The sequence below is a fragment of the Chamaea fasciata genome, unplaced genomic scaffold (assembly GCF_029207755.1).
Source record: "Chamaea fasciata isolate MVZ Bird 193981 ecotype frontalis unplaced genomic scaffold, bChaFas1.0.hap1 SCAF_3, whole genome shotgun sequence".
Taxonomy (NCBI): Eukaryota; Metazoa; Chordata; class Aves; order Passeriformes; family Sylviidae; genus Chamaea; species Chamaea fasciata.
In genome coordinates, this window is record NW_027094088.1 from 16,629,579 (window position 1) to 16,650,279 (window position 20,701).

Here is a 20,701-nt window from a genome sequence, read left to right on the forward strand (position 1 = left end):
AGAAAAAGCAGCAGGAGTCTGTAGTAGCAAGATAGAGATGCTACAGATACGTTTCCCCATTTGCAAAGGATCTGTGGCTAAAAAACACTTCCCACTGGCAGCGTGGTATCTTTTTCTAGTGCTAAATTCATGCTTCATCTCTTTTTATGCCTCCAGAACAGCGAGGGGAGATGGCAGGACCCGTGGGTGGGCTCTGTGGGGTGCCACGGGCTTCTTCCCACCATTTATCAGCCCCAAGCAGCCACTTCAAATGTGCCCTGATGTGACTGCCACGTTCTGCAAGTGCCCACCTGCTTTTCCCATGGGAAATGGCTTTGCAGGAAGGCTCAGGCACTGTGGTTTACAGGGAGATCATTAAGGATCACAGAGGATGTCTCTTGCATGCTTTTGTGCCAGCACGGTACAGCCCACAGCACTGCTGCCAGGGAGCATCCCCAGGGTAGGTTGGTGCCATCCTATCCTTTGAACCCGTTGCATCCTTTGGCCACGGGTGGGACAGTGGCTGTTTTGGTGGGACAGGCAGTGCCATTGGCTGTTTTGGTGGGCAGAGGTTCCAGCAGGGCAGGTTGCAGCATCCTGAGTGTGCCCGGGTACTCACACACTGTCTCTGCAGGGAGAGTGGCTCCTAATCCCTGTGCTGCTCAGGCTGCTCAGCAGCATTTGGGCCTTTGAATAAACAGAATTTAAGCCTGGAATTTGGCATTCCAGGCCAGGTTCTGGCCTGGAACCAAGACCTGTCCCTTAAAACCCCACAACCTCCCTTCACATCTCTGGCAGCACAATGCTTAATGTGCCCTAGATGTAAGCATACAGTCCTTGCAGTTCACATCCTTTTCCACAGGGTTGCAGTTTTCCTGTGGAAGCAAGCTCTGAAATAGCCTGTAATTGTAGTATTACCTCCTAGGATCAGGTGCTACCTTCTTATAGCTGCACATGGATCTCAATGTGTATTTGGACTGCATGGCTTTGAGATTTAGGGATAGTACATGCATATCTTGCAGTAACCCTCCTTTGCACAGACATTATTTTTTTAAATGGTTGCTCAGGCTACTTTGAATAGAATACAGTTGAAATTATGTTTTTCTAAATGTGTATCTCTAAATGATCCAATACCCAGGTGCTCTATTTCCATGTCTCTGCACAGCCAGCAGTGAGAGCGGCTGGTGGGCAGACCCTGGCTCCCTTTTGGGGTGAGCTGCAAGCCAGGACTGATCCCAGCCCTCCTGCACAAGCTGCTTTTGCCCCACCAGTGTAACAGCAACCCACAGCCCAAACTGCCCCGGATGGCCTGATGTAAAGAACACCTGGTTACACTGATTGCTCTGGATCATGCAGGAAGTCACAGCTGCTCCCCATTACTTTGGGAGTGGTGTTGGTGCTGCGGCTGCAGCCCTGTGGGGCTGCAAGCAGGAGCTTCTGCAGGACTGGATGTATCCCAGAGGTGTATGGCAGCTGTAAGGAGGTGAGTTGGTTTGGGGAGGCTGCAAGTGCAGAAGGGAGGGAATTGTCCCTGTTGTGTGGTGGTTGCCGGAAAGTGAGTTTCCTTGGACCCATCACTGCTGTGCTGCATGGAGCAGGTGCACAGAGGAGTGCCAGCAGAGGCTGGGCTGTGCTCTGTGGCCACCTGGGCTGGGGGTGAGCCAGTTCACCCCTGAAGTCAGGGTGAGATGTGTGTGGTGGCTGTGGGCCTCCCCCTGGGCCATGGTGTGGAGGTGGGTGCCCAGAAGTGTGCTTGGGCATGCGGGTCCCCAGAATTGTGGGAGGTTTTCCCTGTGTCTCATGTGTCTTCACCAAGCTCCAATTCTTGACTTTGCTTTCGTGTGGTTTATTGCTAGTTTTCCTCCTCCCCTTCTGAAATGGTTCCATCAGCAGGGTGTTAAAGAAATCTCTTTGAGATAATTATCCCAGAGCTCTCCAGTGGGTTTGCCATGTGCTGCTGTGTCTGCATGGGTATATTAATAGTATCATACTACTATCTATCAGTTTTCATCCCAAACTGCTTCCCCTGCTGAGGGCTGAAGCCTGAATAGAAACAGAGAGCAAGTGAAAGGAGCTCCTGCCTCACCTCCCAGGCCCCTCAAAGCCATGGGGTGTGACAAGACTCTTCTTGCTGGTCTTGCACCAACTCTGAGGTTGGGCCCCCAGCTCAGCTGGGGTCTCCCATGTGTTTCCCTACCCACAGGTGGCTTTGGGGAGGGAGCAGAGCTGGCATTTTGTGGCACTGTACATCACAGGAGAAGCCTGGAGTGTGGATGGCTGAGATGTGCAGGTGTTTTGACAAGCTGCTGGCCCTTTCAGCAGAGCTGCCTTTCATGGCAAAATTCTGCCACCTGCTCAGCTCTGCTCAGGTGTCTGTGGCCAAGCTCCTGACAGCATGTGGGCTGTTCCCTCACAGGGAGCAGGCATAATACACCTGGAGTCATATTAAAATGTTAAAATTGCAAAGGAAACCCAGTGGAGGAGGATTGCTGGTAGGCATGTGCACAGGGGAACACAAGGTGGCTTTTCCCCCTCCCTTGTCTCCATTCCAGAGGTTCAGGTGAGGCACCAGCCTTCTGCTCCTCTGGAAGGTTCTGGTCATGAATTCCTTAAGGAAGCCATGCCCTGGCCTCTGCCTCCTCTCCTCAGGGGATGTGGGTGTGGACTGGTGTCTGCTGGATGATCCCCATCACCTTGCTGGTGGGAGGACAACAAGAACCCATTTGGAATCAGGGATGATTAGGTTTCTCCAGGTGACATAAAGAGACTCTGCATTTCATTCCAGCTGTCCAGCAATAGAATATATTTAACTTAAAAAAAAAATATCCACAGTATCAAAACACAAGAAGTCACAATCCAATACTGGGTGATATAAATAGGCATACAAATGGTCCTCTGCAACCCCTCAGTTTGGGCTCCAGTACGAAAATGAAAGGTGGGCTCACCAGCAAGGTGCAAACAGCACAGGTGGGCAGGCCCCTGCTCCCTCCTTCCTAGGGTGGAAAATCTGATGTACCCATGCATGGCCAAAACCAAGGAGAATCCCCCTCCCAGCCTCGGGAACAGTGCCTATGTCGGGGTGTGGTGGGGGAAGGAGGGGTATGGGTCAGGGTGGGATCACTTGCTTGGTGTTTGAGGGAGCACTGCCATCACCTCCAGACACTGCTGGTAGAGGTGAGCCTCTGTTTTGATTCCAAGCCAAAATGTGCCATTCCCTTTCACCTGCCTGGTGAAAGCATTCTTAGAGCTGGAAGATGGATCGAGCTACTCTGGCCTTTGCCATTTTTAGAGCCTGAATGAAGCCTTCACTTCCCACTGCAGCATTCCAGCAGTGGGGACAGGGTGTTGTTGCTTCCCTCTGGCCAATGTGTGGGTGCAAGAGAAGCAGGACTTGAATTTTAGCCTGGCTTAGTTATTTATACAGATGATAAGAGGAGGAAGGATAGGTTCTGGGTAGCATGAGCTCTGGTGGGACTCACTGTAATTAACCCTGGTTCAGATGTTGCCACTGTGACCTGGGATTTTGCATCATGCTGCTCCCACAGGGGGATGGGAATACTGAGTGCCAGCTTGGGAAATAAATTGCAGCACTGCTTCAAAGTGCACTGTGTGTGTGAGCATGAAGCAAAGTCAGCTGGAAAATACAGGGCTGTGTTGCCACACTGTGGTTAGCAAGTGTGTGGGAAAAGACATTGCTTTTTCCTGGGAGGAATATCAGATCTAGCCATGGTCTCCTTGTATTTGGGGTTTAGATGTCAAGGAAGTCTGGTGGTGTCTTGCAGTGGATGCAGTTTGGGCTGGGTAGCAGTAAAATGCACCCTGAATGGAGTGCATGCATGTGCGTGAACTTCAGGGTCATCCCAGAATAAGCAGGAGGCAAGGAATAAAACGGCCCTCTGAAGAATACTGGGACTGTGTGCTTCAGCTTCCTGCCCACAGAGCTCAGCACAACACTCACAGCAAGACTTAAGGGCACTTTCCAGCAGAACTGGAAGGTCTTTAATAAAATGTGTGACAGTCAATGCAGCCGGGGAGGAACATGCAGCTGCGTGCTGGGAAGCACAGATGGAGTCACCTCTCACATCTGACACTCCTGACCCCATGGCTGCGTGTGCCAGAGCTGCTCCCAGCACAAAGCCCCACTGACCTTCCCAGCTGTGATTGCCAGGGCTGAGAGCGGGGCACCCCCCTGCAGCAAGTATGGCAAAAGGCTGGGAGGGTGGGAGTCACCTGCCAAAGCACCTTTTCCATGCTAAATACAGATTTGGCAACACCCATGAACACCAATGAAGAATCGTACTGTGCCCTGCGTTGCAATGGTTGGGCTGACCCAGAATGAAGCTGGTTTTTGACTGGCTACACATTTGGGTTGGTTCCCACCTGGAATTGCTTTCCAACGAGTAGTAAATCAGTTGTTCAGCCCAGCTGGGTTCAAGTACCAAGAAACTATTTCATTAAAGCCCTTTTCTGGGGATGGTCTGGTTTTTTTCTTTTTTCCTTTTTTCTTTAAATTTTTGTTTAGAGAAACCTGGTTTTCACAATCAGGGAGGAGCAGCAGAAAATTCTGTGTTGCTGGCAGATGGGGATGAAGCAACTGCGTTTATTCTCCATTACCCACTATCACTCTTTAGCTGTAAAACTCGCGTGTCAAACATCTACATTTATGAAGCAGGTGATGGTGCTGGGAGAGCTGGGTGCCATGCACTTCGGACCAGAGGGAGGGCTCGGGCTGTGCCCTCTGGCCGTGCTGGCGAGGAGGCAGGGCTGGCTCGCAGCGACGGTCACAGCACAGCTCCCAGGGGAGCGCGGGGAGTTATCCAGCCCCGGGGCAGGTGGAGATGTTGTCTCCTCTGCGATGCTTCGGAAAGAGGTGTGAAAGCGCTGGGTGGTTAATTTTACCCTAAAGAGAAAGAAAGTAATTGTTGGTGGGGGAAAGCTCCAAGTTTTCACTTGTACCTGTGTCTTCACAGCGTGGCTGTTGTTGTCAGTGCCTGGATCGTGGGCACCAGACACGCTCCTGCAGATGCTGCAAGCTGCCCACAGAACTGTGACCTCTTGTGAGAGGAGGAAAACCAAGTCACAGTGGAAGGTGTGATACTAAAGATGAGATGAGCAAGCAGAACCTCCTGGTGACCACAGCCCTGCCCTGGGCTCAGTCTCTGAGCTCCCCACAGCTCCTCACTACTTGCTGTGGGCAGACCTGAAGCCAAGGTGAGGGGCTCACCACTGCCTGAGAGCAGGCTGCTGCTCACACCGGGGCTGCGGGGAGCTTGGCAGTGCTAGTTTTATTCAGGGCTATTGGAAAAAGCAGAGGGATTTATTACTGTTATTACTACCACAGGACAGCCTTGGGGAAAATGCAATTTGATGCTTGCTGCCTGGTAGCAAGGCCGATCTATAAAGTGGCTCCTGTCCTGAAGCAAAAAGTGAGAAACTGTCTGCTTCTAATTAAAATCAATTAAGCAAATCACCACAATAGGCAAAAATAAGACTTTTTGTCCTGGGTGTCATTTGACAGATTTCAGAGCCTCTGAAGTGGTGCATTGAGTGTCTTCTGGGTTTCACCAATTCAGTAAGAAGGTCAAAGATAAGAAAAAATTTTACAGAGCAAAACCTGAAAATGAATTTTAAATCCCACACCTCATCTGTGCAGTGCTGCACTGCAGTACCAAACTCCCTCATGCAATAAATGCAGACAGCACCCAGACCTAACCAAAGTGATGCTCTCAGAGACCTGCAGCCATCCCAGGGAGGGCAGCATTTCCATTCAATCTTTTCCCAGCCAATCCAATTCTCCCATCCTCACTAGAGCACAGAGACAGACAGCACCAAGTGTGGCCCAAAAGGTCAGCAAAACCCTGGTGATGCTGATGAGAAGCTTATTCTGTCCCTTTTTGTTCCCAGGGGACCTTTAGTGCAGGTGCTGGGTCTCTAGGATGGAGCATCAGCTGCTGATCTGACATCTGATGCCACAGGAGATGAAACTTCTGGCAGTTTAGGCCCAGTGAAAATGTCAGCTTGTTTAATCCTCCACAGTCTGAGGCTTCTTGTGCTGCCTGTCCACTACACATTTAGATCCACCTTCTAAAAGTGAACCCAACTTCATAGGCACCAGAAGTTGTTCTTAAGCCACGCTTGCTGCTCCTGTTTCAGCGCTTCTGCACCCAAAGGTTTTGCCTGGTTCCTGTTATCCCCAGCCTGTGATCCGTGCCTGCAGGGGCTCCTGCACACCTGTCCTGACAGCACAGCACAACTGACCTGATGCTTAGGCAGTGTTTGGTGCTTGCACTCGACTCAGCCATTCTGTTCTGGCAAAGGTGGGGGGGAACCACTGCTCTTTGTCATTGCGTTCGCTGCAGCTGAGCAGGCACATGGTTTGGGTGGCTTTAGGGCTAGTTAGAGATCTCAAAAAAAGAGTTCTCACTGATGACAGCAGCAGCTTGTGAAGGTGTTTTCCAGATGTGCTACAGATTCCCTGTTTGCTACTGACTAGGATCCTATTTACCCAGGTGGGAAATGGAGGAGCAGAGATGGTCTGTCTGGCAGGAAATGCTGAAGGTCAGTTCTGTAACACCTGTACAGGCCAGCAAGTCAGAGCTGCAGATGCCACAGCACAGGCCACTCCCTGAACCAGTCCCTTTGGTAGAAATGGACAAAGACACTTGAAATTGTCAAATGTTGTGAGCACAAATCCTTTTGGCCATTGCTGTGGCAGTGATAATCTTGAGGAACCCATCCTGTGGCTTTAATGCAGATCCCAGATGGCTCTTGGGTTTTCCACCACTGACCTGCTTGATTGGTTTCCTCCAGCTGCTGCTGTCCTCCAGGCCTCTCTGGCAAAGCAAGGTAACTGTGGCTCACTGCAGCCTGGCATTCTGGCAGGGTAACTGTGCTGCTTTTCCTCTTGAGCACTTTCAGCCCTGGGCTAATGAGAAGCACCAACTGGTACTTGCCTTCCAAGGAAACCTTGGCTCCTCTGCTGCCTGTGTTACGTGGCTTTTGTCACTCCAAAAACTGATGGGTTTTCATCTCTTTTCCTCTAAATGATGAATGCAAAGTTTTCCTGTCTGCACCATGTCATGATCTTCCCCTTCTATGCAAAAGCCCAAAAAGTGGGGCTCAGCATCCCTGTTTGGATGCAGGATAGTGACTAAATACCTTTTTCTGTCTGTCCAGCATGGCAGTACAAGCAACAGTTTAGGGTGTGTGGCAAGAGAAATGCAGCCTGAGTTACTCCTATGCTTCTGCCATGGGTTTGCTTAGGAGACCTGTCATTTTTCCTTACTGTATAGTGTGAGCTGTCCCAATACACTGCTCTACCTGAAGTCTGGCTTGGTAAAATATGCAATTGATTGTGTTACATATTTGCCTCCTTGTTTATATATTTTTTTTCCTTAATTAAGACTGCTGAGATCAGAGGAAATGCTTGAGCCAGCGTCTTCACAATGAAAGCTAGTGCTCCCAAGACTCCTAACTCTCTGCCCCTTTCTCCTGTTCAAGCAGCCCAAAGCTTTTTATGGTGCACAGCCTCAGAAGGGTAAAGTGAAAAAAGTCTGTCATCTCTTCTAACACCTGCATTGGATAAGTGGGCATAGTTTGGAGGGGTCCTGTCCCACCACAAGTTAGTTGGGACTGTGGATGCTGCCTTGTCCTTAGCCCTGAAGAAGGGAGAGCAAAGAGGTACTGATACCTGCTTTCCACAGGCTGTGGGCTCACAGTGCAGTGTGGGCATTTGGCAGGGAGGAAACTTTCTGGGAAGAGAGGTGTTGCATTAAATCCAGACATCAGGAAAACAGCAGGGGCTGTGGGGAGGCTAAGCTAGAGGTTTGCAACCAAAACACCAAAGGAGCTTCCTACCGCAGCAGGTCTCTGTGGGATCACTGACAGGTGCCCTGCCCAGCACAGGGCTCTCCTCCTCCCTTGGTGGACAGCTCAGGGGCACTTGCTGTTTTTTGACACCCCAGGTCTCTTTATAACAGGAGGTATTTTAGCTGACAGGACCTGTTCAGCATGAAAAAACCTTTGTTAAAAGCAGACCATCGTACTGGGAGAGGCTGGACACTTGTAGGGTAAGGGAGGTTGCTGCCATCCCTTTCTCACCATCTGCCTCTTGGCAGATCAAGAGGCTGGGAGTGGGTCTCAGCTCTGCCACGCTTGGGTGGCTCCCAGTTTTGGCAGCTGGTTTGTATGAAACTCCTCTGGATGGAAGGGCCTTCCCTGTGTGTGAGCAGCCTGGCTTTGCCTTCTTTCAGCAGGGCTTCTCCTGCCATCTTTTTGGAGAGGAAACGCATCCAGGTGCGGACAGCAGGCCAAGCTCCTCTTGCCCTGCTGTGATCAGAGGGATCACTCCACCTGTGGCCACTGCAGCTCTGCACATCCTGTTCAAGCCATGACATCACAGCCCCAGCCCGTTTGGCCACAGGCCTTCCAACCACAACAGCTCCCAAGCACCTGTCTAGTACCAGGTTGTGATCCTGGAGTTTTGGATACTTACGTGGGGAAGCAGAGCTGGGACGCTGCTTCAGCCAGGAGCACTCGTCGCTCTCTAAGGGGATCCGTTTCCAAAGCATGGAGACACTGCCAGCAAGTCCCTTTCAGGGGCAGGAAAAGTCTTGTTCTTTGGCTCCCCCAGTATTGTTTTATAGAAGAGGCTTTTGGCAGCACAAGGCTGTACTTGCTGCCCTAGAGGTGAGGTGCTGCAGGACACCAGTCCTGTGCTAGGAAAAGTGTCCCCTGGGCTGCTGGGAGCTCTGGTCTTTGCACAGTGGCAGCGGATGGAAGCAGGCAATGGCCCCAGTCACTTCAGCAGTACAATACAATTTACAGCAAGCACGCTTCTCAAGACATCTGTGGGGACACAGCTTCTGTGAACATCATATATACACAGACAGCAGAGGGGGCTGGGTTCGACCCTCCACTACTGCAAAGCAGTCACGGATGGAATCTCAGGGAGGTACCACTGGTTTGCTTTTACATCCTGTACATATATCTATGAATAGCTCCTTGGCATTTGATGTTCACAGCCAGCGTCCTTTAACAGCGAGCATAAAAAGGAGGCAAAACATCTTCAGCAACCTCTCCCTGGGAGCAGAGGGAAAGCAGAATCTCCCCCTCCCTCGGTTCAGCTGCCTGCCCAGGTGCCACCTTTGCCAAGGGTGTCTCCTTGTCCTGGCACCCTCGTCCTCCTTGTCGGCCACCCACCACGTGCTGGCTGGGACCAGTCCTAAGCCAAGCTGTGCTCGCCTCATCTCCACTGCTCAGGGGCCTCAGTGCAAGTCTGCGCTGGCTGCTCTGCATCTCCGCTCCGCTGGACGGGCAGGTGGACCGGGCAGACACAAGGACACAAAACAAAAGGGAGAAGAAGAGAGACAAAGGGTAACCAAAAGGTCCGTGCCCACGGCTGCCAAAGGAAATCTCTTGCCGTGTTTCTCTGACCATACTTGTCCCAGCCACTACAGCTGCTGTGGGATCCCCTGTTCCTTGTAGCCTGTGAGGAGGGAGGGGAAGGGAACATGATTAGAGTTAATTCCAAATAAGGACCCTCGGCAGGGCTCAAGCAAGGCACGAGCCTGGTTTACCAGGAGTGGCAAAAACCACATGAGAAAACAGAGGGGCTGACACATTCCCCCTCGTGGCCAGGCTGCCCAGGGCAGCCACCTGCCCTGCTTTAGCCAGCAGCTGCCTGGTGCTGCCACGAGCACCAGGGCACAGCCATGTGGATGCTGGCAGCCAGCCCTGCTGCTGTGGCACCTGCCTGCCACCAGCCTGGCACAGGCACCTCTGCTTGAAGAGACTGTAAAGGCACAGCAGGTACCGGTGGTCACCAGTTCAACCCCAATAACCTAAAATTTTCATGGAGTGTGTTCTTCTGCGGTGCAGGGGAAATGGATGCCCTTGTATCCTGCTCCAGAGACACAGCTGTTCCCAAGCACTGCCCTGGTAGGTCGTGGATCCGACATGCATCTCTCCTTGGGATCTACATGTGTTTGAACCTCGTCCTCCCAGAGCACTGCCAGCTATGAGGAGGTTGGTTTCCTCTAGCCATCTTTTTGTTCCCATGCTGGCTTTTGCTGACAGTGCTCTCCAGCAGCAACCAGTTTGCACAGGTGAGCAAACACCTCTTGGAGGAGAAGGGAAATGCTTTGAATCACAGGCTGACATGTCAAACACAGACCTTGGGATGCCTCTAATGATATTCTCACTGCCTGGTTCTGCACTTGCTTTGCTCCAGCCCAGTAGAATTACAGGTGCTTTTGTTAGGGCACAGCAGCCATCCAGTGGGCCTGGAGGAAACTCATCTTTTCAGCAGCAAAACCAAGGAAACTGCCTGGATCCCTGTTCTTTCACGCCCTTTCCTCTTCCTGTGGCCATGAGTTTTGATGCACTTCCCAACCAAGACAGCAAAGCCCCTGGGGTCCCCACAGTGTTCCAGCCACATGGATGTTGCAAGGGCTCAAGCAGCCTGTCCTGCTGCTTCTCACAGCTCCTTGGGGTCCCAGACTATTTACTGTCCTGCACACAGCGGATAAGGGAAGGCTGCAAATCCCACAGGGGACAGTTCCATCCCCTGGGGGGCTAGGGCAGAGAAGGGCAGTAGGAGAGCACCTGCAGCTCCTGTGCTAGTACAGGATGATGAGAAAAATACTGAAATTTTTAACACTTTCCTAAGTGGTTGCAATAACTGCGCCAGAAGCTTTCCCCACTTTCCTTTCAAGAGAAGCTGGGCTTGTTATTCTGACCGTATCAATGCAAAAAATCTCCTTATTAAAGAAGCAAACTCTCCTTACTTGCAGTGCCTGCCACAGTGGAGATCTTTCAACTAAAAAACTTTTTTTAAATCTGGAGGGTTTTTTTCCTTAGTTTAAATAATGTAAGTATCCTGTCATTTTTATATTTTGAATTTCAAGTAAGTCTGAAAATTCATGTCTCAGAAGAATGCTTAACTTTTCAAACACTTTTCCATTTATGCTTTGTAATATTTCTTTCTAACCCTTATCTTAGGCTTTTGTAAGTCTCTTAGAAAAACTGAACACATAGTACCAGCAGGTGCCAGAACCCCTATCTTTAAGGGACTTTTTTCTGAACTAAGAATCGACTCCAGCAAATGAATTTTGCTGTACTTTGGAAAAAACCCACACATTCACCCAGGTTTGGCAGTCTGGATCTCCTGCTGTTAAACAAGCACAAGGGACAGAATAATGACACTTAACTGAATTTCTGCCTATTGTGTGCAGCTGAACAGAAAGACTCTCTTTCAAACAGCTTTTTCTAGGGGGCAAAATGATGATTTCACATGCATTTATGTTTTAAGTGTGAGTCAGCTCTGAAGGCAAGGTGAGCTGGCTGGAAACTTGTCATTTGGGCTTGTCTATGGCATCAGTTTAATTTGTTTAGGGAGCAGAGTTTAAAAAAACTGAACAAACAGCCCTATGGACCAGAAAGGTGGGGCATGCCTTAAATCTTTGGCTAAAGTAAGAGCAACTTACTTGTGCAGCCATGCCTTTTATTGAGATTGAGAAATCCTTTTAGTCTGGCTATTGGTGTTGAAGCTGGCTGGAAGGAAGTTACAGTGGCCAACCCTATCTCTTTACATGACTGTAAGTCAAAAAATGACCTGTCCTATGCTAAACTTGTTTATTACAATACTTCAGACTTAGTTTATCCAATAGTTTATATGTGAAAATAGTTACTGCATTTCTTGCATAGGAATAGCTGTTTTGTATGAAGCAGCTTTACATTAATATGTCTGCAATAAAACTGAGGTGCAGTTCTGCAGAACAGACAGCTCTGGGTTCAGGATTAAGTGGGCCTGTGCACACAGTCACTGATTTAATCAAGTTTACTTGAAATTGCACTTCTCCTGTAAACCATTGCATGTAAGATTGAGGCAAAAAAAAAGCCCAGTCTGTGCATAGGCTGTTCTTCTGGGACTGGGTTCATGCAGAGGCTGGCTTCAGGATGCTCTCAATGCTGAAATAGGTTCCTGCTCTGCTCCTTGGGGCATCCCCAGGGGCATTTCAATGCTGTGTGAAGATTTTCAGCATCCCTGGGGCTGTGCAGCCACAGGACAGACACAGAGACAGTCAGACACACAGATGTAAAGGCACATGGCTGGACTTGGGCTGGGAGTGGGCAGCACTGGCCAAAGTGAATTCCAGATGTCCTGCCCCGACCGATGCTCGCTGCTCTCCATGGGAAACTGCCTCGGAGCATGAGGAGGAGGAAGAACAGAAACAAACTTACCTTGTGAGACTTTGATGGTGAACAAAAGGAGGCAAAGGAACATGAAAGAAAGAGAGAGGGAGAAATGTAACTGTAGACGATATATCTGAAACACATGGAGAACCAGAAGAGAATGAACATACTGAGGCTGCAGAGTAAACAGAGAACAGCTGCTCTACTATCAGACATTCACACCAGGGCTAAACATTTCCTAAAATTCTTGTACTTGAAGTGGATCATTTCATCTGGGACTCTTGTTTAAAGATGACTGGGGAATCCTCATCTGCTTTTCCAGCCCCAAGCCAGACAGGCCGGATGGGCTAACACCTATGAGCAATGCTCCCAGAAACTATTTCCTCTGTGCCATTGGCATTTTGTGGGTTTGACTGAAGGGGAGCCACTGAAGGAAGGCCTCAAACAAGACATCACACTGTACCAAAGGGCTCATGGTATACCATTCACAGTCCCAGAGTTGGGAAAACTACACCTGAAAGGTTTTTGGCAGCTTCCCTGCTCAGTTTGCTTGTGTCCACAGGTAACTCGCAACCAACGCATGCCTCAGCCTGTCTGGGTGCTGCAAACACTGATGCTATTTAACTTTCCTACAATGTTTTAAGAACTTACCCCACCACTGCATTTGGTAGGAAACTGCAAAAAAAGGATATTTTAACTACTTTTCTTGGGCCCAGTTGGGGAACAGCTCTTTTTATTTAGGTTTTTTTAAAAAAATGTAATAGGTCTAAGCAGGCAATTTGTCCTTGGAATTTTCTTCATCTCATGAAGGGTTACGGGTTGGTTTGGGCCTCTTGCTCCCCTTTCCTTCCCAGGACAACTGCGTTACCTGCCCTAGCAGGGGCCCTGCAGAACAGAGAGGCTTAGTGATGCTTTCCCTGGGAGCCCAAGCATACAGTGACTGTGCAATCATCTGCTGCTGCTTCTGGCAGGGTCTGTACGCAGTAATTAGCAGAGGAGTGACAAAGATGGCATGATCACAGGTGAGGTTTTACTACTGGCTGGCAATCAGCCCCAAGAGTCAGCCGAAGTCTCCATCCAGTGAACCCGAGAGCAATGGTGCAGCCAAGCACATTGTTCATTCAGAGACCTCAGAAAGCTAAAGGAGGGCTTCCTTGACTTTTTGGCTGCTTTCAGCAGAGGCAAACAATGCCTGGACAAACAGTCCCTGACTTGTGTCCCCTGTGCCACGTCAGGGTGTCATTGCTACGTTATTTCTCTGGCTTTTCTGTCAAGAAATGGCACACAACCTTTTCTACTGGGTTCTGAGCAGGCAGGGACTTCCTGGAGAGGCCGTTCCGCTGTGTTCATTCCACACAGTGGGGCTAATGCAGGTGTGGGCTGGGGACAAGGTGTGCCTGTAGCTGAGGGAGCTTTGCCTGGAGAGCCTTAGGAGGCTTGTTTTCCAGTTGGCTTTGGCCAGCTAATTAGCACTGGTTTGCCTCAGCTCTGTGCATCGTCCCTGCAGAGCTGGCAAGGGGTTAGAGGGGAGCACACTGCAGCAGTGCTGCCCAGCCAATTTTTGGCAGAAGAATTAAATGCTCCCTTGTAATTCTGCCTTTGCCTTCAGACAGCAGGTACAGCGGAGGACAGTTCCCAAAGTCACATGGCTGCTTTAAGACGAACTCTCTGGTCCAATGGGGCCAGCTGGAAGTTGGTTTAAATTAGCAGAGAAAATACCCTGTGCTGTGGTGCTGCCCAAAGTAATTAGATGTGACAGCAAAAGTGCATTCCATTAATCTTCCTTCTGGGATATTATCCTGCCAAAGGGCACCCTAGAGGAGATGAGAGCTGGACAGGACCCCAGGTCAGTTAGTCTCTTGCTGTGTCCCACCGTGTCCTTGACAGATATGGGTACCCACTCTTGGAGTTTTCCAGGGACGGAGAGAGCAGATCCTTCCAAGCCACCTCTGCAGCACCTTGATGTTACTGGAGGAAAAATGTCTTCTAATTTCCACGCAGGTCCTTCCTGGTGTTATTTAAGTCTGTCTTAGGCTGAACTGCTGCCCTCTCACATTTATTAGCCTGTTGAACAACTTCATCATCAACAGGCCTGCTGTCGTATGGTTCTCTGGACTCTCTCCAGGTTTTTCACTTGAAGTACAGCCTCCAAAGTGGGCCACAAGCCTCACCACAGCTTTATGCATGCCAAGAAAGGTGACGGGATCAGCGGAAGCCCTACAAACTCTGCTCCCACCTGCCTGTGTGGTGTTTGTTCCCTCTGCAGCAATGTTCCCCCTGTGGTGCTTGTGACTCACTGCAGCCGCCACGTCCTTCCCTGAAAAACTAGTTGTTCCCTAGTGTGTATTTATGCAGTGGATTAATCTTTCTCTAGAGTCTTGGGCCTTCCCTACTGAGTAGCACTTACTGTTTCCAGGCCATTTCTTCAACTGGCGTGGATCTGGGCACTGCCCTTGCTATGCCTGCTGTCCTCACAGCTGGAATGTGGCTGGGGAGCCTCTTCACCAGTCCATCCTCAAGCCACAAATGAAAACACTGAGCAGAGCTGGATTCAGGAGGGACCCTTTAACACACCTCTCTCTCTCTTCCCAAGTCAGGAAAATCCATTTAGAGGAAAGTTCTCAAGCACATTTCCCCCCTGGCTTGCTGGTAGGAGTGCTGTGTGAGACGGGATCAGCATCTGAAGGTTGGGAGGGATGGCTGACTGCTGCCAGCTCACACCAAATTAATTCCTCTGCCATCGAAGGGAATCAAGCCAGACTGACACAGCTCGCTCTGGACAGACCCATGGTGACTTTGTGGGGGTGTGTTTTATTTTCTAAATGCATGTGAGTCACTTACTTGATTACTTCTTCCAGGAACTGAAGTATTCCTGATTGGCCTCTAATTCTCCTTTTTCCCTCATTAAGGACAGTATGCCATTATCCTCAGACCAGACTCCCCCTTTCCATGCCAGGGAAATAGCACTAGAAGATGAAAAGCTGCAAGGAGCCTCCTGTTCAAAAGGCATGTGGATGTGGCACTTGGGGACATGGTTCAGTGGTGGACACGGTGGTGATGGCTTAAGACTTTGACTCAATGATTTTGGAGGTTTTTTCCAACCTCGGTGATTTTATGATTCTGTGGTTCCAACTCCTTCTCAACTCTCTACCAGCTTACAGAGAGGCAAGCCCGGATCCAGGCAGCGAGGTGATTATCCCTTAGGGAAAGCCTGAGCGGAGTTCCTGACCCTCAGCTGCTTCCCACCCTCCTCCTCACTGCTAGGCCTCACCAGCTGAGACAGGACCTGCTGTGTCCTGCCTCTACCCATCCAAATAGCCTGGCACTCTCCCAGGGACACATAGGAGCGACCATTTCAAGGCAAGGTGACAAGAGGTGGGCAGTAGTTCCACACTTCTTTAACTATTTCCCATCTGAATACAGATTCAAGTTGCAGTGGTGTAGGGTGTCTGTCCAGCACGTCCAATGGTTTGCATGCAAACAAAACCCAGACAAAGCAAACTGGCAGTGTTCTTAAATGAAATGTCTTATTCCTTGCATTTGAAACATGCTTTCCTTCTTAAGTTATTATTCTCTTTAACTGTGATAACAAGGACCAACCACTTTGGGTCTGTCAGGGCTGTTTGATCCAGGTAAGTGCAACCAATCACTTTGTTCTTTGTTTTGATTAAGTTCTCTTCTCTTCTCTTCTCTTCTCTTCTCTTCTCTTCTCTTCTCTTCTCTTCTCTTCTCTTCTCTTCTCTTCTCTTCTCTTCTCTTCTCTTCTCTTCTCTTCTCTTCTCTTCTCTTCTCTCTCTTCTCTTCTCTTCTCTTCTCTTTTCTCTTCTCTTCTCTCAACCAAGAGCTGCTGCATTTAGCCACTACTTTCTCTGCATGGCAAGTAAACTCAAAAGCAGCTATTAAATGAGATGGCAAGAAACTGCCGAGGGCTGCAGCTTGTCAGAAGCTGCTGGTGAAACATAAGACATATTGACTCCTCTTGCCATTCTCTACTACCACCAGAGGGATGAAATACTGCTGCTGTGCTTGGGGGACCTCTTGACCTGAAAATTCCCACCACATGCTGCTCACCTATGCTCTGCCTCCCAAACTGGTGGAATCCAGCCAGATGTGGAAAAGAGTGTTCAGGAGATACTTCCATGCTGGGTGGTCTTCCCCAACAGTGAAACTGGAGAAGGCCATCCCAGTAAGAGCCTCCTAAGCACCAACCCCTCTGGCTGAAGAACAGGGCTTTGGAGCAAAGCAAGTCAGTTTCAGTGGTGGTTCTCTATCAGGACAGATGCTTTCCTGACTCTCCCCACACCTGGAAGTGGGGTCCTGCCAGACAGCAACCCACACGCGGGGGCTGCCCCGCAGAGGAAAAGCAGAAGTATTTATGGTTATGAACATGCACTTATGGCATTACACACAAATCTGCCAGATTCTTAAAGACACATCTCACGTGTACACCAATGCACAATTCAGCCTCAGAAATAACCTGCTTTGCAGGTACATCTGGAAGGAAACGTGGTAGGTGGTTTGCAGGGTAAAGCAAAGAGCAGTACTGCCTTCATCCTGAAGGAAGTTTTTGCTTTGCACATATGCTTTGCACATATTCACATAATATCCATCATTTGCTCTGCATGGGGACTGCCTTAACTGAAGCTGGATCAGAAATTAGCAGGTGGTTTGGTGAGAAGGTTTAACCCCTGGGTTTGGCAGCTGAAAATGTGCACTGGTTTCCTGCCCCTTTTTTTTTTTTTTTTTTTTTTTCCCCCCCAATTTTATCCATTTTGTCCTTAGATGGGTTCCTGGCAACTTCCTGAGATCCTCTCTCCCCCTCTGTCATGCAGCCACAGATGTCATCAGCAGAGATGACAAAGTGGAGCCCCTTCAAACCAAAAGGCAAAAGCTGCTGGTAAGATGGGTCTCTGGAAGAAGGGCCTGCTTTGGGAACTGCCTATCCTGTCAGCCTGAAAGATCCCAGAGAAAGATCTCAGACCTGTTTGGTTCAAGGGCTTACCCACTGGCCTCTGCCAGCTTCTGAAAAGGGGGTGGGGTCTTGCAGATGCCACCAGTTCCCTGAGCTCTGTGCTGCTTCTGGATTTGGAGGTGAGATGAGGCTGTCACCTCAGTCCTCCACATCAGGAGACAGGAGCTATGACACAATTTTTACACCAGTAAAAAACCTCTACCAGATGAAAGCTACAGAGCCTGTGTTCTGGACTGGTAATATCTGCTAACTAGTGATATAGATTATGTACATTCTAAAAAGGATTCTTCTTTCCTTAGAGTAATGTTTCAGTCAACTCAAAAGGGTGTATGGGATCTTGTTCAAGGAGCAGCTAAACACTTCTGGCTCAGCCTAAGAACTTGGTCTGAAACATGGAAAAAAACTCCAAAACAATGGGTAAATGTATCCTGGGGAGGAAGGGGAGGGTCCAGGAGAGTTCCCAGGGCTTTTCTGGTGACAGTTGGCCCTGGGAGCAGAACCAGCCTAGCAGAGAGGTCTTGCTAACCACAGATTTGCAGCCGGGGTCGCAAGGGAGAAAGGGCTTTCTTGTTCCAATGGATGTGATCAGGGCAGAAGGGGCTCCGGACAACAGAGTTCACAGTGCTCCCCTTTCCTACAAATTTCATTTCATAAAGGGAAGTTCCTGACTCACATGGTGGGATGGGAGACCCTCCCAGATAAGTCACAGGGCCCATTCCTCCTGCCTCCTAGCAATTTCACTTCCTTCTGTGTTTCTGATGGACTTGCAGAGCCCATCCTGTAGCTCTCCTCTCTACAGTGGCTTGCAGGGACATTATCTGGGACCCAGGAACATTGCCACGGAGAGGAGAAGTCAGGAGGGTGAGTGCACCATACTTACTTGCAAGAATGACCATGTCCATGCCCCAGAATATACTCATGATCCAGCCCACCATGACGATGGCAGTCAGGATCTGGATGAGGGCGGCGGCGATGTTCAGCCAGAAGACGCAGCACATGTGCCGGTCAGGGAGGTCGGTGCGGGCCCCGCAGAGCACGGTGAACGCCGACACGAACGTGCCTGCGGACACAGGAGCAGCACAACACCCAGTCAGGGCCACGGCGTCCTCCTGCCGACCACTCCCCTTGGAGCTGCCCCCCTCACTGCACCACGCTTGCTGCTTGCTGCGCTCAAACACCAGGGTGGTAAAAGTGCTCCTTGGGTTTTGGCTCCCTCCCCTCCCCACCCCAACCCGACAGAAACCACTTCTGCACTACGAGGGAGTGCTGTGTATCTGTGGAAATACCTGTGTTCTGCCTGATGGCTCTGTCCTGGGGAGGAACACTTACTACAGAGCAGCTCTAAAAAGGAAAACCAAACCCAGAGTTAGGGCAGGACTGGCTCTAGAAATCTCTAATGGTCTGGCAGTCTGTTACTCTGCACAAATACTGCTCTAGAAGGAGCAGAACACAAAAAAAGGAGTGGCGCTGCATTTTTGCACAATGCTTTCCCCAGTCACAAGCTGAGGGCATGTTTTAACCAAGCAGAAGCAGCTAAACTTCTTAAAGTGCTGGAGCATGGGGACCTGGTGTGGCAGCCCTTGGGTCTGCTTGAGACAAATTTACAAATCTTGCAACCACACTTCAGACTTGCTAAAATGTTTTGGATGAAGGATCTTGTTGATATATATGAAAGTTAAAGCTGGGGAAAAAACCAAAAACCTGCACCTCAGCAGCCTTTCACAAAGATTCTTCCTAAATTTACGCTCTTGGTCAAGGCAGATTTTTTACTTTTAGCTGGTGCTCATGGCTGACTGAAACACACAGCTCAAGGAAGCCTTGTCTGTCCCACAACCAATATGAAGAAATACACACCAAGGGTAAGGAGCAGAAGCAGTTCCTGGCTCCTCTAAAATAGGAGCTGTTGGCCAGGAGGTTCAGGCACCTTATCCAAGTATGGATTTCAACACCTCTTAGTATTATGAATTGTCTTTGGGTTTTCTAAAACAAATGTGGCATGGCTAAGGTAAGTGCCAAGGTGCAAGGTTGATTGTATCGGATAACACAGTTCTGTGAAATGTCTTCTTTCATCAATATCTTGAATTAAAACGATGATTTCTACAAAAACTGCCTTTTTTCCTCTTAAAGGATGGAAGCCTGCAAATGGCCTGTTTGTGAATGAATGAGCACATCTTCAGTGCACAAGAGTGCCTTGCTGAACTCATGGGAAGGTGGGAGTCCCTTGGTTTGTCTGAAGACAGAGACAAAACACTCAGTTTACACCCTTGTAGTAAATCTTATCAGACCAAGAGAGAAGAACCATCTGGTTAGAAGCAAAATACCATTTTGTCCTGCACTGCTGGGGTGGTGGAAAAGAGAATCTCTTTCTTTGCTGCCTCTTCCACAGTGGGTCACAAGGATAACAGGCAGTTGAGATGCTAAAATGCTGGGGAAGGCTGGCTACAGCCTATTTTTAATCCTGCCACCCTCTGCAAGTGCCTTCCTAACACTCCATCAGCTCCTAAAACCCTGCTCGTCTTCCTGCTGCTGGCTGGATCTAATTTCTTCTTCCCACCCCCTCCCTGTGGCACCTGCCAGAGCTGGGCATGGAGCAGGCATGGAGGGGAGTGAGTGAGTGAGTGCTGCTGGGGCAGGGGGAAGACAGCCCTACAGCAGAGCATCACTGGCAGGAACAAGATTCTCTTCTGCAAGAGAACCGTCCCTGGGCTTCCTCCTTTGGCTTTCACAGGCAGGGTTTCATCCCCTTATCCACAAAACCAAAAGGGTCTGCAGAGAGGAAAGGGAAAGTCATTATAATCCCAAACGATCTTGTGTAAATTTCCCCAAAGCTGTCTTTTGCTCTGTAGCATTGTCTTCAATGTCTCTTGTGTCCCCCGTGTGGGATTATGTGACATCTCTGCCCTGCTTCACCCACCTTTTTTTTCCTTTATAGTTTTTTCAATGCAGAAGGAAGCCTGGAATATTTCCCTCATGCTTCCTGAAAGTGTTGTCTTCAAAGTTACACCACAGCACTCTCCAAGATTAAATATGGATTGAGGCAAGATCAGAAACTGGGTGTTTATGTTTTCCCATCAGGATGCAAAATCTTGCCAAATGGAAATGCTTGTCTCTATTTAAAATTAAAATCTTCCCCTCTTGCCTTACCTTTAACTCTTCCAAGATGTGTTACAAAGAAAGGTCATAAATGAGCAATAATTCTTTAACTACAGCTTCAAATCCTTCCAGTGAAGCTTTTAAGATATTTACATCATTAGAGCAAGGTGCTGAATTAGTCAATTAATGCCCTAAATACCACAGTGACTAAGCTAAAGTCTAGTCCCATTCAGAAAAGAATAAAGCTAACAAAGCATTTAAGTGTCCTCCTCTGTACTGGGAATAGATACAGAAGCTGGGATTAAAATCTCATGAACCTTTGTCTTCTGATTCCCCTTCAGGCCACTTTCCTTCTCACAGGAGCCAATCCATTTTTCCAATGTCAGTGCATTTTCTTTATTACTTATGATTAGCCAGTCTTTGGGAGCTTGCTGGCATTTTTGAATACAAGATTTTAGCCAT

At 49.2% G+C, this 20,701-nt stretch overlaps 1 protein-coding gene and 1 long non-coding RNA gene across 3 annotated transcripts in view; one reads left to right on the plus strand and one right to left on the minus strand.

Moving 5' to 3' along the window:
• The first annotated feature begins 1,377 nt into the window (after positions 1-1,377).
• Positions 1,378-8,482, plus strand: LOC136286509 (uncharacterized). Its single transcript, XR_010719936.1, has 3 exons — positions 1,378-1,462; positions 4,950-5,190; positions 8,235-8,482. It is a non-coding gene; the product is annotated as an uncharacterized lncRNA (long non-coding RNA).
• Positions 2,766-20,701, minus strand: part of STUM (stum, mechanosensory transduction mediator homolog) — a 48,051-nt gene continuing 30,115 nt past the window's right edge. Inside the window, exons 2-4 of one of the 2 annotated variants that reach the window (XM_066178154.1) lie at positions 18,027-18,206; positions 8,474-9,286; positions 2,766-4,879 (exon numbers count right to left, since the gene is read on the minus strand). In XM_066178154.1, the coding sequence (XP_066034251.1) occupies positions 9,246-9,286; positions 18,027-18,206 (221 nt within the window). In that variant the 3' untranslated portion in view covers positions 2,766-4,879; positions 8,474-9,245. Of the gene's footprint in view, positions 4,880-8,473; positions 9,467-18,026; positions 18,207-20,701 lie in introns of both variants that reach the window. The other variant, XM_066178155.1, reaches the window with a different exon arrangement.